At 31.5% G+C, this 15,567-nt stretch overlaps 1 protein-coding gene across 1 annotated transcript in view; it reads right to left on the bottom strand.

Moving 5' to 3' along the window:
* LOC123659083 (lachesin) overlaps positions 1 to 15,567 on the bottom strand; it is a 105,274-nt gene that overhangs the window by 67,353 nt on the left and 22,354 nt on the right. The window contains exon 2 of the mRNA XM_045594350.1: positions 13,704 to 13,831. Within this exon, the coding sequence (XP_045450306.1) occupies positions 13,704 to 13,831 (128 nt within the window). The remainder of the gene's footprint in view (positions 1 to 13,703; positions 13,832 to 15,567) is intronic.

The following is a 15,567-nucleotide window of genomic DNA, read 5'->3' as shown; positions in this document are numbered from 1 at the left end:
AGTTGAGCTGTAAAGTGTAAATTACTTAGTTTTGACTGGCTCGATTGGTCAATAGTTAGTCAATTGGTACAGTATTTCTAGTACTACATAGTGTAGTTACTTTGATTTTTTTTTTAAATGTATGTCGAGAATAAAACGATGATTTTTTTATTATTTGACATTGAAAACATTTATAATTATTCGAATATATCCTTAATAAATAAGCTATTATACTAAAATAGTAGTAAATTGTTGATGAAATTAAATTGAAATGAATCTGTCTGTAAACATCACACTGAACGTTGCTCTTTGATTCCTCTCCACGGTTAAAGTGAAGTATTACAATTTAATTTTTCATGCTGATTTAGTGCAGGTTTACCTGTAACGGTAGTAAGATTCTCAAGGACAAAATTAACAAGATCAGAACCGAATGAATATTTGTATAAATCCATTGATCTAGAAACCAGCAAGCCAAAGTTGAATCTCTGACACCAAGTGTCACCTTACCTACCTTGTCTTTGTGACCTTAAGGTGACTTCTCACTCCACTTAATCTAACACTGAATGTCAAGGAAAAACTTGAAAATACATTTTCCTAAATTTAAACGAGTAATTTGTAGTTGATTATCATTCATTTCGAGTCAGCCTAAGCAGCGGATTGGCTGGATGCCTACAGTATAACAATGCACAAAAATCAAGGTGCACCTTCTTTGGTTTACGAAACGCCTCGTGAATTTTAATACCTCATACGGACCTTTAGTGGTTGCCACAGATTAAAGAACTAAAACCTGTAGGCTTCATATACTTGTAGGATTCATGATGGCCGCTATTGTCTGTTGACGTACAAAAAACAATGACGTGACATTGAGGCGAATGTATAAGAATCAGAATTAAATAAATAAATAACAATTAGCCAATATCGAGTTGCAATTCTCCCCACTACATCTAGAACCAATGTCAATAATTGTTTTGAGCTTAAAAGTAATTTACATTCAGTTCTAATTTATTTACATTTATTTATGATGAAGCTGACTAGTTCAATCGTTCATTTAAATAATAATTATTTATTAAAAATGTATTTACATTTATTTATGATGACGCTGACTAGTTCAATTGTTCATTTAAATAATAATTATCTATTAAAAAAGCACAAAGGCTCAAATAAATTAAGTCTATCAATCAATCCGCGGTGTATAAATAACAATTTTAGGTGAAGCCACATTATAAAATATCGATTTTTACATATAAAATTTACTTTTTACCATATCTGTCAATATAGCAATTTTTTTTTTTGTTAGTAATTAATGTTGATCAGTGGATATTGGTTCTCACTACATTTGATAATACAGAAAATATCAATTAACATGCTGTTCACAGATAGTCTGTGTCAAAGCAAACTCATGTACACGGTCGTAGTTAGGCTCTCTTTTGTTTCTTTTTCGCCTGCTGATTTCTTTTGTTTTTTCTCCGATTAGTCGCTTTTGTCTCAAAGTTCTTATTGTGTATTATGAAACCTAATTCGACACCTTGATTGAGGCTCGGGACGAGACGGTTGACAATGTTCTCTTTATTGTTTTCGAGTAATTAATTTTCTGATTGCTTTTGGATGATTAATTTTGATTCATTTTAAGCTATATAGATATAATATCCATATGTATGTTTATATTTATTTGTATACATACATATATATATATATATATATATTTGTATATATATTTATATACTAGCTGTGCCCGCGAAAAAAAAATTCAGGTCGCAGTTCAAAAATAAATTTCTAAAATAAAAGTAGCCTAAGTTACTCCTTATTACATCAGTTATCTGCCACTAAAAGTCCCGTCAAAATCGGCCCAACCGTTTCAGATATTAGCCGGAAAAAAATAGAGAGACAAACAGACAGACAAAAATTGTAAAAAATGTTATTTTGGTATATGCACCGTGTATACATCCAAATACATTTAGTAATAAAATAATTTTTAACAAAAAAAAAACCGACTTCAAAAAGGAAACTAAAAAGTGAAAAATAAATTTACTTAGTACAAAGTAATTCGTATTTTGATTTAGTTAATCAGAAATGATTAAATAAATATTTTATAATTTTGAAGTCGGTGCCAAGTAAAACAATAACTACTCTAGTATCTACTCATAAGTTGTATTCAGTTTTCTTTCATAATTTGTTTCATTGACTATTAGTTTGAATACTGTTATTATTCTGTTATTGTTTTGACATATCTAATAATATTTTTTGTACTTGTTTGTTGTGTGTGTGTTGTTTGTATTTGTTATTGTAGCCAGATTGTTGTAGTATTCACTTGGCACCAACTTCAAAATTATAAAATATTTATTTAATAATTTCTGATTAACTAAATCAAAATACGAATTACTTTGTACTAAGTAAATTTATTTTTCACTTTTTAGTTTCCTTTTTGAAGTCGGTTTTTTTTTTGTTAAAAATTATTTTATTTTACAATTTTTAGTGATAGGTAGACCTAACAAGGATGCTTTTTCTCTTATGTCGGGGGTTCGGAAACATACACAATACACAAGCACAAACACCCAGATCATGACAAACATCTATATGGCCAATACAAATGTCTAGCGTGCGCGGGGATTGAACCCACTAACGCCAGCGCAACAGCCGGTGCTGTGACCGCTGCGCTAACGCGTCGACATACCATGAGTAAAGTTCGCTATCAGGTGTAGGTAATAACAACCGGGACTGACAGCCTAGCGTGTTCTCCGAGGCTAGGTTGAGAGAACCACAAGGATTAACAACTAGACCAAAAATAAATATTTATATAAACATAAATATCCACTCCGAGCGGGAATAGAACCCGCGACCGGCGGTGTTTAGGCGCCGCCGAGACGGCACATGCACCATTATATCAAAGCGGTCGTCAAACAGCAAAAGGTAACTGCTGTAAATTGTTGAGAAATTCCCTCGAGTTTTTATGGGCTCCAACATCAAACCTGATCCTGCGACACAGATGATCACACAGCGGGTAATTGCTATAAATCGTTGAAAAGTTCCCTCGACTATCTTTCGTCTCCATCATCAGACTTTAATGGCACTTGTAACTCATATAGGTGCAAAGTTCTCATCAATAGAAACGAATTAAGTTCAAACAGCAGGTAATTGCTATAAGTCGTTGAAGAGTACCCTCGACTATCTTTCGTCTCCATCATCAGACTGAAATGGCACTTATAACTCATATATTTGCAAAGTTCTCATCAATAGAAACGAATTAAGTTCAAACAGCAGGTAATTGCTATAAATCGTTAAAGAGTTCCCTCGACTAACTTTTGTCTCCATCATCAGACTGTAATGGCACTTATAACTCATACAGGTGCAAAGTTCTCACCAATAGAAACGAATTAAGTTCAAAAAGCAGGTAATTGCTATAAATTGTTGAAGAGTTCCCTCGATTATCTTTCTTCTCCATCATCAGATCGACTCCAGACCTTTATCAAATAGTAGTGCTTTATAGTACTTAATGAAAACATGATTAAATTTACTAGTCACCCTTACGATTTTTGAAAGTTCCCCTCGATTTCTCTGGGATCCCATCATCAGATCCTGGTTTTCTTATCATGGTACCAAACTATGAATATCTCCTTTCCAACAAAAAAAGAATTATCAAAATCGGTTCATAAACGAAGAAGTTATCTCCGAACATACATAAAAAAAAAAAAAATATATACGGTCGAATTGAGTAACCTCCTCCTTTTTTTTGAAGTCGGTTAAAAAGCGGTTATTTTAATATTACAAACAGACACTCCAATATTTTTTATTTGTATGGATATACGAGTATTATACGAGATTTATTAAAACTATTTGTGGATAGTAATGGAATTTGAGCCGAATTGTTTTCAGTTTTGTCTAATTTCATTCATTTTATCCCTATAGACCTTTTAACTGTATAAATAAAAATGAATGTTGCTAAGGTGGCTCGACCAATTCGGATAATTAATTTTTTTTTGGTATATTTCTTAAGGCCCTCGGAAAGTTTTAATACAACAAAAAAAAAAAAAAAACTACCTATTAACTTTTGCCAAAACGAAGTCTGTCCGGGCAGCTAGTTACTAATAAAAAAACTAAAATTATTTTAGAACTCTATTTATATTTACGATATTATTGATTCATTCTGTGACATCCGACTTCTGGGTATAGCCCATAAGCGGTTGTCTTCATGTAGGAGTACCTATATTAACGAAGATCTAATTATATTACCATTTTAGATATAAAATCATAATACTGATATTATATTGACGACTTAGACTAGACATCTCATCATCCTTGCAGATTGAATATCTATATCAATAAATATTTTTCACTTTTTTGTTTAGTTTTATAACCTCTATTCTAAAATGATAGCTTGTAGCGTAAAACTTTTATAGGGTATACCTTTTACAGAAAATCATTTAACAGAAATAGGATTGACGCATTCAAATAAAATAAAAAATTTAATTTTATTTTATAAATGTTATGTTAACAGCTTAAATGTAGCGGGACGAGTAGTGTAAGGCTCTACGAGTATTAGCCTGAACGATGGCGGTTATGGGTTTGATTTCGATTCTATATAAATATATTTGTAACTAGCTTTTATCTGCTTCTTCTTTGCTTCACCTGCGACGGTCTGGATTTTAAAAGCGAAGAGTATCTAGACAGAATATTAAAAAATGCCCATTTGTGTTGAGCCCCAGGAGTTCTGGTCGCCTTACTCACTATAAGAACACAACAGTGCTTGAGAGCAGTATTATTTATCTGTGATCTTCTGTAAGGTCAACGTACTTTTGAGCTGGATATTTCCTACTGTAACCTACCTTATAAATCTTCACTGTTATTACAAGACCAGCAGTCTACAGTAGATCAGAAAGAGCTTAAGTATTGTGTATTTATACGAATAAAATAATTTATCAAATTTCAAATTCGTGTCAAATATCCTAACAACCTACAAAACGTACAAACACAAACGGAAACGTAGTAACGGTGTCGATGTGGGACGCAAATGTTTGTTCCCACAAGGACAGGACCGGAGCACTGTTTACAATGGCGGTCAAACTCCGTACGAAACTTCTGTACCGGCGTGAAATAGTTCATTGTTTGATTTTGAAGTTTGGTCGAAATTTTGTCGCTTTGCTCCTCGGTCATAACATTTTTGTGTCAATATAATTTAACTTTGTAACAAGGTAGTGTGTGACCTGTATAAGTTGAAAATAGTTTAGCGACGGCAATATTTAACTATATGTAAAACTTATGTAGGTTCGTTGATATTTTTATTAACTAACTGACCTGGCGAATTTGTTCCTGCCTTATTTTTTTTTCTTGAATATAATAATTAAATATATCAAAATAAAATATAGCCTATCTTTCAAGTTGAATCAAACTGCACACGGTGTGCAAATTAGATTAAAATCGGTTTAGTAGTTTAGGAATCCATCGCGGACTTACAGCAAGATGCGTAATTTATATATATTAAGATTTTCTTTTAGAAAGAGGTTCTCGCGAGATAACGAAAAACAAAGTTAAAATGTATATGCACCTTTAAAAAGTTACTATATTAATAAGTTCACGTAATCCTTTCTAAAAATTATGTTATGCATTTTAATAAAAATCGTTATTTTAACAAGGCTTGTTGTTACCATCAATTAAATGAAGCATCCGAAAATAATTTTGAATGCAAAATAAGAATTTTATAGTACACAATTCATATTCTGAAGAGACTTGTGGATACGAAATGCAATAAAATATTTTTTTATATAATAATTTTAATTAAGAGAAAAATTTTAAAATATGTCGTAGCATTATTTTTTAGCTTCCACTCAAACTACGAGTACCTATAAACTAAAAAGTATCGATATGAATATTCTAAATTATAATTTATTATTTCAATCCACTTAACTCGTTATTTGGCCTGTTTTTATTTTATTTCGGGTTAGTTTTTTCTTTAGTGAGTTTGCGTTACGAGTATGAATAGCCCGTATTGTTTGAATTGGTAAATCCAGTAGAAAGTTATGCAGTATAATACAACGTAGGTCGACGAAAAAAGCGTCAAGTAAAAACGCATTATTAGATATAACTCGAAAAGTAGTCGTTAGATCTCAAATAAATTTAAATGGGACCTATTGACACACACCACCTTTCGATTAAAAAAAATTTGTCGAAATCGGTCCACACGGTCAAAAGTTCTGATGTAACATACCTAAAAAAAAGTACAGTCGAATTGAGAACCTCCTCCTTTTTTGGAAGTCGGTTAAAAATTGCTATTGTTTTGTTTATTCTTACCCGTGAAACTTTTTAGAATGGTTTATATAAGATTTTTATATAACAATATATATTTATTTATAATGTCTTATATATAACACTATATTTTTACCCGCGGCTTCGTCCGCGTTACATAATTTTGTCTGTTCTATTTTCGCCCAAAAAATAAAGCTTGTGTCACTCAGTAATAACGGAGCAATTTCATGGTGAAAAATCTGTCCAGTAATATTGAGATCTGCTTAATAAAACAAATAATGATACATGTGATAGTAAGAGATACCGCGAATCTTAGGTATGGAAATAATCATTGTACGTGGGCAAACCCGGGTCATTTCGATTTGCTGCCCCATGAAATAAGGGCAAATAAAATAAAATTATTCGGCTGCCCTTTTTTATGCCAGTCATTCTTTAATTCTATAATATAATGGAGTCAAGGGAAAATAACTCGTAAATGTTTCGTCTCAACGTTCTGGGCATACCCACCGTACCCACAACGGTGGAACCGCTCCTGAGTAAATCCTATTATATTTATTATTTATTTTATTAATTTACTTCAGAATAATATATCTACAAGTGTAACAGTGAGTATTATATGTCTAAATGTAATTTAGGTGATTTCTTAGTTGATTTTGAACGCCGTAAAACTCAGACATATGACGATGACATATACTGTTGAAAAATTTTAGAAAAAAAATCGCAATATTATATGATAGATTTAAAAGTAAAGTATAGTTGTAGCTGTAATCTGTATTGCTACCAAAGGAAATACTATTGTTTCCTTCATCGAACAAAATAAACTCGTAGACACGACCTCGTTCAGTGGTATAGGTGAGAATCGATACTAGCCAATAGAAGGTCCAAATTAGGCTAACACTGGTATCAGGGTTTTAACTGAGGTAGGGCACAGCAGGAATTTCCTGCTCAAAATATGGAGCAGCCCGACTGGGGTAGTACCTCGACCTTACAGAAGACCACAGCTAAATAATACTGTTTTCAAGCAGTATTGTGTTCCTATTGATGAGTAAGGTGACAAGAGCTCCTGGGGGGGGGGATTGGGTCGGCATCGCGCTTGCGATGCTTCTGGTGTTGCAGGCGTCTATAAGCTACGGTAATCTCTTACCATCAGGTGAGCCGTATGCTTGTTTGGCGACCTAGTGATATAAAAAAAAAAAAACAATTTTATGACTATTATTTTGATATATCTTATGAAATAAGCATTTCGACATAAATTCTATGACATACGACAATCCTCATTATTGCAACGGGCTAAAGTTCCAACCTTTCTCCTGTATTAAAGGATCTTAACTTAAAAGAGAAACATTTACTTAGATCTCATCCACGAGTTCGCTCCAGTCTCAATAATCCCAATACACATATCAATTGTAACTTACTCACATCATTGGACAATTTCCGAAACAAACAGACCTGTCCCTAGGAAATATCTCTTGCCGGCTTAATTTGTTTCAGGGGTAGTCATGCGTATCGTACGCAGACAATGCTAACTTGAATTCACTTGGAATCACTTAAATCCACAGATGTACGTACAATATTTGTTTTGTCCAAGCATCGGTATTGAATGGGACCTACACGTTAGCAAGTGCAGTATGTTCCGCGAATTGTCTATTATTTAGATTTTAAGGCTTTCTCCTTCCTATGTAGATGGAACAGCTTAAGACGTTTGTATTAAGAAGTATATATGTAAGGATGTTTTTCAAATTCTTAATTATGGATAGTTAAATAAGTTTAGACTTTTCTTAACTTATTATTAGTTCATAAATATATACTGAATACATTATTAGTTCATATATACTTAGTTTCCATCACAAATTTTATTGTTAGATATAATTTAAAACAGAATTTACATACGAATAAACGAGGACAAGTTATCGTAGCGATCATAACCAATGGTTGACGCGCTTGCGATTGGGGATTCGATGCCCGCACATTACAGATGTCCGAGGATTTATATTTTAATTTGAGCCGCTGAGATTGAAGCGTTGAGGGTTTAATTGAGAAGTAAAAAATATTACATATCCATAATGTGTATGTTATTTAAGAATTTATACTTAACAAAGTAAATAATATAGATGCAAAAGTAACTTGTAGGCTGGGTAGAAATATGATTAAGATTTAACTTTATTTACATTGAAAGTACTTTCACTTTTATGACGCATTTTTTTTTAAATCATAAACAGTATTTAATCAAATAAAAATAAACTGATTTACCTTTTGTATGTCAAACAAAATAAAATAATTTAATATAAAATAATTTTTTAAACACTATTTAAAAATTAAAACGGATCAATAAGTCAATATTTTATTTGTGATTATAAAAAATAAAACAAATTTCCAACTTATTTTTCAGTAAATTTAACCTAAACTGACATATTTCGAAAACAGACAGCGCTTTCCGAAAAGGCGGAATGTCAATTTGCAACCAATATTCTTTTAAAAGTTACCCGAGGCAGTCTGACTGGTGGCGTATAAAGCTTTTACGATACGAAAAATATATATTATTTTAAACCGTATTGAGTAAAAAACAGTCCCTCACATATATGCGACATCATACTAAAGCAAATCTATACAATTAAATAAAATTGGAGTGTCTGTTTGTAATATTAAAATAGCCGCTTTTTACTAAATGCATAATTTATTTATTTAACAATTTATGTACATTAGGATAGCAAAAGGAAATAGCTCTTATAAACAATGCTGGTACAAAGGCACTACTTATCCCATGATGGAATCTGTTCCAGTAGTCCTGCTATATAATATGGATTTATACACGGTATATATACCAAAATAACATTTTTTACAATTTTTGTCAGTCTGTCTGTCTGTTTCGGCTAATGTCTGAAACGGCTGGACCTATGTTGACGGGACTTTCACAGGCAGATAGCTGATGAAATAAGGAGTAACTTAGGCTACTTTTATTTTAGAAATTTATTTATTTTAGAAATTTATTTATTTTAGAAATTTATTTATTTTATAAATTTGCGAACTGAACAACTAACTTTTTAGTTAAGTTCCACGCAAACGACGTCGCGGACACAGCTGGTATACTATAAGATGAGTAGGAATGATTTAGCGGCTAGTGATTTTGAATATTATGAGTATGTAATGGGTAGTTAAGACTGCTGAGTATTTTTAATTGCAATCACACTTAAATAAAGCCTGCATATTCAAAAGCGACAATTAGCTTGTCAATACAAAACTTATATTTATGTTACTGGCTTTGCCCGCGATTTCATCCACGTGGAATTTAACAAAAAAGATTTGTTCAGTTCGCACAGTTATATAAAATTAAATAAATGTCAGAAATAAAAGTGGCCTAAGTTACTCCTTATTACATCAGCTGTCTGCCAGTGAAAGCCCCTTAAAAACTGGTCCAGCCGTTTTAGCCGGAACAAACAGACAGACAGATATACAGATAAAAATTGTAAAAAATGTTATTTTGGTATATGCATCGTGCATTTAGTAAGAATCGGTTATTTTAATATTACGAACAGACAGTCCAAATTTATTTATTTGTATAGAAGTATAGATATAAGCCGGCTGTTACCTATTAAATAGGCATTTAGTTGTCATCTTAGGAACAGACTTAAAACTACTTTAAAATGGGAGACTGAAAATTTTTTTAGAAGAATTAAAACAACAATATTTGCATGCTTAAACTAACGCTGTGTACGCTAATAATTGATATCGGTGAACTTTACATGTATAGTGATTATATGTAAATTTTAGTATTCTAAATAAATAAATAAACAAAGAACTTTTCATCCATGTTAGAAATTGTAAACGATGAATTGCAGATAGTAAAAACTCCTTCAATTTACGACCAATCGCAAAACGCAATGAAGTCCGTAGAGAACAAATAAAAATGTGATTTAGGACTTTTATGTTTTCTATTTTTGTTTTATTTTCTATTCTATTTTTATGTCTACTACGAAATTTATGAGTTTATTTATTTATGTAATTTATTTCTCGATAACAGACATATATTAAACGGTTTTATTTAGCTCACCCCGTTTGTTTTATTTTTTATTCTTGGGTCAAATTTAGTAATTCAAATTTCACCCTCTTCCTGTCAACCGATTAATCTGAAATTTTGTATACACTTTGGATTTTGCTGACAATACAATTATGTTTATTCATTATCATTATAAATTCAAGATGGCCGCCGCTACAAAATGGCGGATAATTTATGTTTTATTAATCCCATCAATATGGGTATCAAATGAAAGGGCTCAACAAGCAGAATACAATATACTATAAAAAATTGAAATCCAAGATGGCGGCCGCTACAAAATGGCGGATAACGTAGGTTTTATCAATCCCATCAATATGGGTATCAAATGAAAGGGCTCAACAAGCAGAATACAATATACTATAAAAAATTGAAATACAAGATGGCGGCCGCTACAAAATGGCGGATAACGTAGGTTTTATCGATCCCATCAATATGGGTATCAAATGAAAGTGCTCAACCAGTATAATCAATGTACTATATAAAATTAAAATCCAAGATGGGGCCTCTACAAAATGGCGGATAACTTAGGTTTTATCAATCCCATCAACATGGGTATCAAATGAAAGGTCTCAACAAGTAGAATACAATTTACGATGCAAAATTGAAATCTAAGCTGGCCGCCGCTACCAAATGTCTGATAACAATTTTTTATCAATCCCACCAATATGGGTATCAAATAAAAGGGCTTGACAAGAAGAATACAGTGCACTATACAACCTCAATATTTAAGATGGGCCTTGCAATAATGAAGCACTAAATGAATTAAACAGAATGCGAAATAAAAACTAAAAACTATAAAATAAAAATAGGTAAAAAAACTTTTTAAGTTAAACGGTTTTATGTTAAACATACATTGCAATGTTTAAGATAAATGTACTAAAAACCAAAAAATAATAAAATAGATACAGTCGTGGGAATTATAAACATATGCATAGACTAGACTAAAATAAAACCGTGGGGCACGTCAATTGTCTACAAATTATCGACTTAATGTGCGATAGAAGAATCGTTTAATTCGTCGTTAAAATAGGCAGTTGGCCCGCAGACGGTGAGGAAATTACTTACTATTTTCTTGCTCATGGAAATTCCAATAGTTATACACTCCATGTAAATAAAAGAGATGTTTCAACTAGTTTATCGTTGGACATTCACACTGCTGGCTGGCGAGGAATCGTTTCACTGCTCGTAGTTTGTCTTTAATCGACAAAACATATGATAAAAGTACTACTCGCTCACCACTATGAAACCCTAAAACTCGCTTATAATCGAGCTTGCTAGCTTGTTTCCACATTCTAGCCCTACTTATCACACGTCCATCGTTGTCGGTTGAACAACTGCCTAATTATAGTGTAACATTAGAAAACAAACATTTTAATCAACGATTGTAGACAATTGACGTGCCCCACGGTTTTATTTTAGTCTAGTCTATGCATATGTTTATAATTCCCACGACTGTATCTATTTTATTATTTTTTGGTTTTTAGTACATTTATCTTAAACATTGCAATGTATGTTTAACATAAAACCGTTTAACTTAAAAAGTTTTTTTACCTATTTTTATTAATTTTGTAGTTATAAACTTACTAATAAGATTAAAATATAATTATAAAAAGTGCTTGAAATTTTTTATACTTTATTTTTTATTTACAAAAATTATTTATTTTTTTCAGCAGAACATACAAATAATTTTGTTTTATAAAATAGGAACATTGAATACAAAATGATTAAATTCACCAAAAAAAAAAAAAAACAAACTTTGGCTGAAAATAATTTTAACTTTTTATATTTGCTTACTATCTATATACTTACTATATATATTACTATCGGTCACCAACCCGCCTGCCCAGCGTGGTGACTATGGGCAAAACACATGAGTTCACGTTATTTTTTGGCGTAAACTTGTGGAGGCCTATGTCCAACAGTGGACTGTATAGGCTGTAATGATATTTGCTTACTATTGTATTATTGATAAAAATTATTCCATGTAATGATACCATGAAATGACCTACCTATGAACCTACCTACACTTTGTAAATATCCAAGGCGAGCCAGTTTTCAAAATCAAAAAGTCTTTATTGGGAACGAAAAATAAAGAATCCGAACAAAAAGGCTGAACTAATAGGATACATTTTGAACATTTTAACCTAACTTTAATTGTAAGAAAATCAAGACTATCGTTTTAATATTTTTATAAAATACTATTGTAGTTATACCATATCTCTCTATTCTTTAAAAAATAAAATCAGAAATTATTTTACAGCTGTATGTTACAGTCTCTGGTTGAGTGACAGACGACATGTAAGAGAAGGTCATGAGGGAAAGCAAACCTAAAGAAAGTCGATCTAACACAGTTTATCAAGATTACTTTGAGTATATAGGCAGAAGTACAGACGTCATCCGCAGCAAACAAATAACCATTTCATGAGAAATCTGCATTAGTAAATAACAATCTCGTAACAAAGAAGCTAAATGAAGGAGGGTATTAGTTTGTAAGGCGATCATATTGCTCAATGTGCGTTGACCCGTACAACAGCTATTCGATAAGAAAACCTCAACCTACAAAGGAACAGCATGTACGATATAAGTCTTAAGAAAAAACACAGGCTTTGCTCATTTATATTATGTAATAATGACAGAATATCACAGTGGAAATAAGAAAAAAAAATCAAAAACATCTAAATATAAAGGGACAAAAAGCAAAAATTGTCATATTAATAAAAAATAATTGTATTAAAGCTTACGAAACGTAATCATCATTTGCATAAATACTTCATTTAAAAATAAAAATAAACATCGTAATTCCGGTAGCGTTTTAAATATTATATTCGAGCCAGAAAACCGTTTCACGTCAGATTGCCTCTACATGTTTAAACACGTCTATATTTGAACATTCATTGTGACAATTAGTCTTGAATGCAATTCCATGTCTTTTAAAAATATTTAATTAACTTTTGTAGAAATGGAGAACTTGAATTAAACGAAAATATTTTCAAATTACTTATAACCTCGTTAAAATATTACTATATATAGTTAGAAATCTAACTAGTTTCTAAAAATTTTATATCTACGAGTATTTATAATTGACAATCAATTTTGTGTTATTGTCCAAGAAGCAACCTTTAATCGTGGAAACGATCCCGTGCTACATTTATTTCTGGCCTGCTTATGTCCTTATGGGTTTTCTTATCATGATTCAAGAGCAAGTAAAGTCGTCTGTTCCGGTAGTAACCACATATATCTGATAACGGTTGTTACCCCGGGTTACGTGGAATATATCCTGCAACTTGCAATGGAGCAACCCATTTTATCATGCCCATTAATCATGATTAAGTTCCAACGCTTTTCCTGTGTGGACATAAGCTTTCTTCCATCAATAGGTAACCTATAAGCTGTTTTAGTTTGTGGGTTTCGATATTAAATAATTTAGACTTACTTTATGTTTCCCAAGGTTCGTGACAGCACAACCTAAGACTGCCTCTCTACCAAGGAAGAAAGTGTGGTTGCCGATAGGTCTCTCGAATGCTGGTTCTTCTGAAAACTTCTTTGTTGTACTTTGAGAATCTAAAACAATATATAACATTAAAAGGTTATTATCATTTTTTGAATTTGTTACATAAGAAAATAAAAAACGATAATAAATATATATTTAGGTAACATTTTCTCCATAAATCGTATAATTTACTTTATCTTAGGCATATACGAGATAATCAGTTGAGAACATCTAAGACATAGTTTTCATATCGCAAATATTGTATAATGCGTAATATAAGTTTCTTATATACTAATAAAAGGTATGGAATGAAAGTACGGGACTTCCATTCCATACCTAAAAGGATAAGAAAATTCTAAAATGTCTTGTTTGTTGATATGATAGTTTAAAAGAATTTATATAATTTGCAGGAGCGACAATTTGCAAGTTTTTGAAATTAACGCTGAAATCTGGTATTTTCCTTTGATTAGTTAAAAAATAAAAATGATATAATCTGTTTTCATTGTTTTCCACGTACATATAACCATAATTATTTCATGAGTAACTATAATTTATACAAATAATTATATAATGACAGGGGCGTATTCGACTGATTATTTTAAATAGAGGTCATAATTTAACTGTTTTATATGAGTCTGGTCACGAATATATGGGACATCTTGTACAAATGTGGTGCGTGTTGTACGTTGAAACGTAATGGTCTCACGTACAGACGCTGCGCAAAAGCACCGTGTTGCGTCCTATTGTAATTATACAGTGCTGCTAATTAAATCATTTCTATGAATAATAGAATATGAATGTGTCCTCACGAGCAAGCGTGTGTATGTGGGCAGCTGGCAGCTGGGATTTAATTCTTTGCTTTAGGTTTCCAGTCTTATGATTATCTTCTTCTGTCACTATTAATCTTGTTTAAAAAATTTTTATTTATCGAGTATGAACTTTTGTGTGTATGTGTGTGTATATGTATGTGTGTCTGTGTGTATGTGTATGTTTGTATGTATCTAAACAAACTATCTATGTAAGTATGTATGTCTATTTATTGAGTTGTTTCCTATTATTTTTTATAAAATTAAACTCTACATCTACACCGTCAATATATCATCTCCTTTGCCCTAAGGTTGCCTGGAAGAGATTGCTCTTAAGCAATCAGGCCGCTTTTGTACATTTTTTTTTTCTACAAATTATTGCTAATGTTGCTTGCTTATTTTATTTGTTTGGTGTACAATAAAGTGTAAAATAAATAAATAATAATAAATATGTGTGTGATTTTGTTCTTTCGATTAAAAGCTCCTGTCTTTATAAAACAAAGAAATATCTAAATTTTGTTGACCTATACCATAGTTTACATTGACCTTATAGACTATAAAAAGTCACGCTTGAATGAATTTATAGTTATAGGTCATCATGATGATGTTACATTAAATAAATTATTTTCGGCCACAACCTTGCCACCCTTAAACTCCTTGCCTCCTTTGTCTTTAAAATATTTTGCTACTACATTGTTACATGTTCTAAATGACCCAGTGATAAGCAATGACACTTTCTTTATATAATTGTGTTTGCTCGCAAACGAAAAAAAAACCGACTTCAATTACATCGACAAGTAATAACAACGTAGATCGACGAAAACATAGTCAAGCAACTACGCGTTATCAAAGATTATTCAAAAAGTAGTTATCAGATCTCGATAAAATATAATAAATTATATGTGACCACATGATAAACATCAGCTTTCGATTAAATTAAAAATTATCAAAATCGGTAGACCCAGTAAAAAGTTATTACGGATTTTCGAGAGTTTCCCTCA

The sequence above is a fragment of the Melitaea cinxia genome, chromosome 13 (genome assembly GCF_905220565.1).
Source record: "Melitaea cinxia chromosome 13, ilMelCinx1.1, whole genome shotgun sequence".
NCBI classification, from domain to species: domain Eukaryota; kingdom Metazoa; phylum Arthropoda; class Insecta; order Lepidoptera; family Nymphalidae; genus Melitaea; species Melitaea cinxia.
This window is presented reverse-complemented; position numbering and strand designations above follow the sequence as displayed.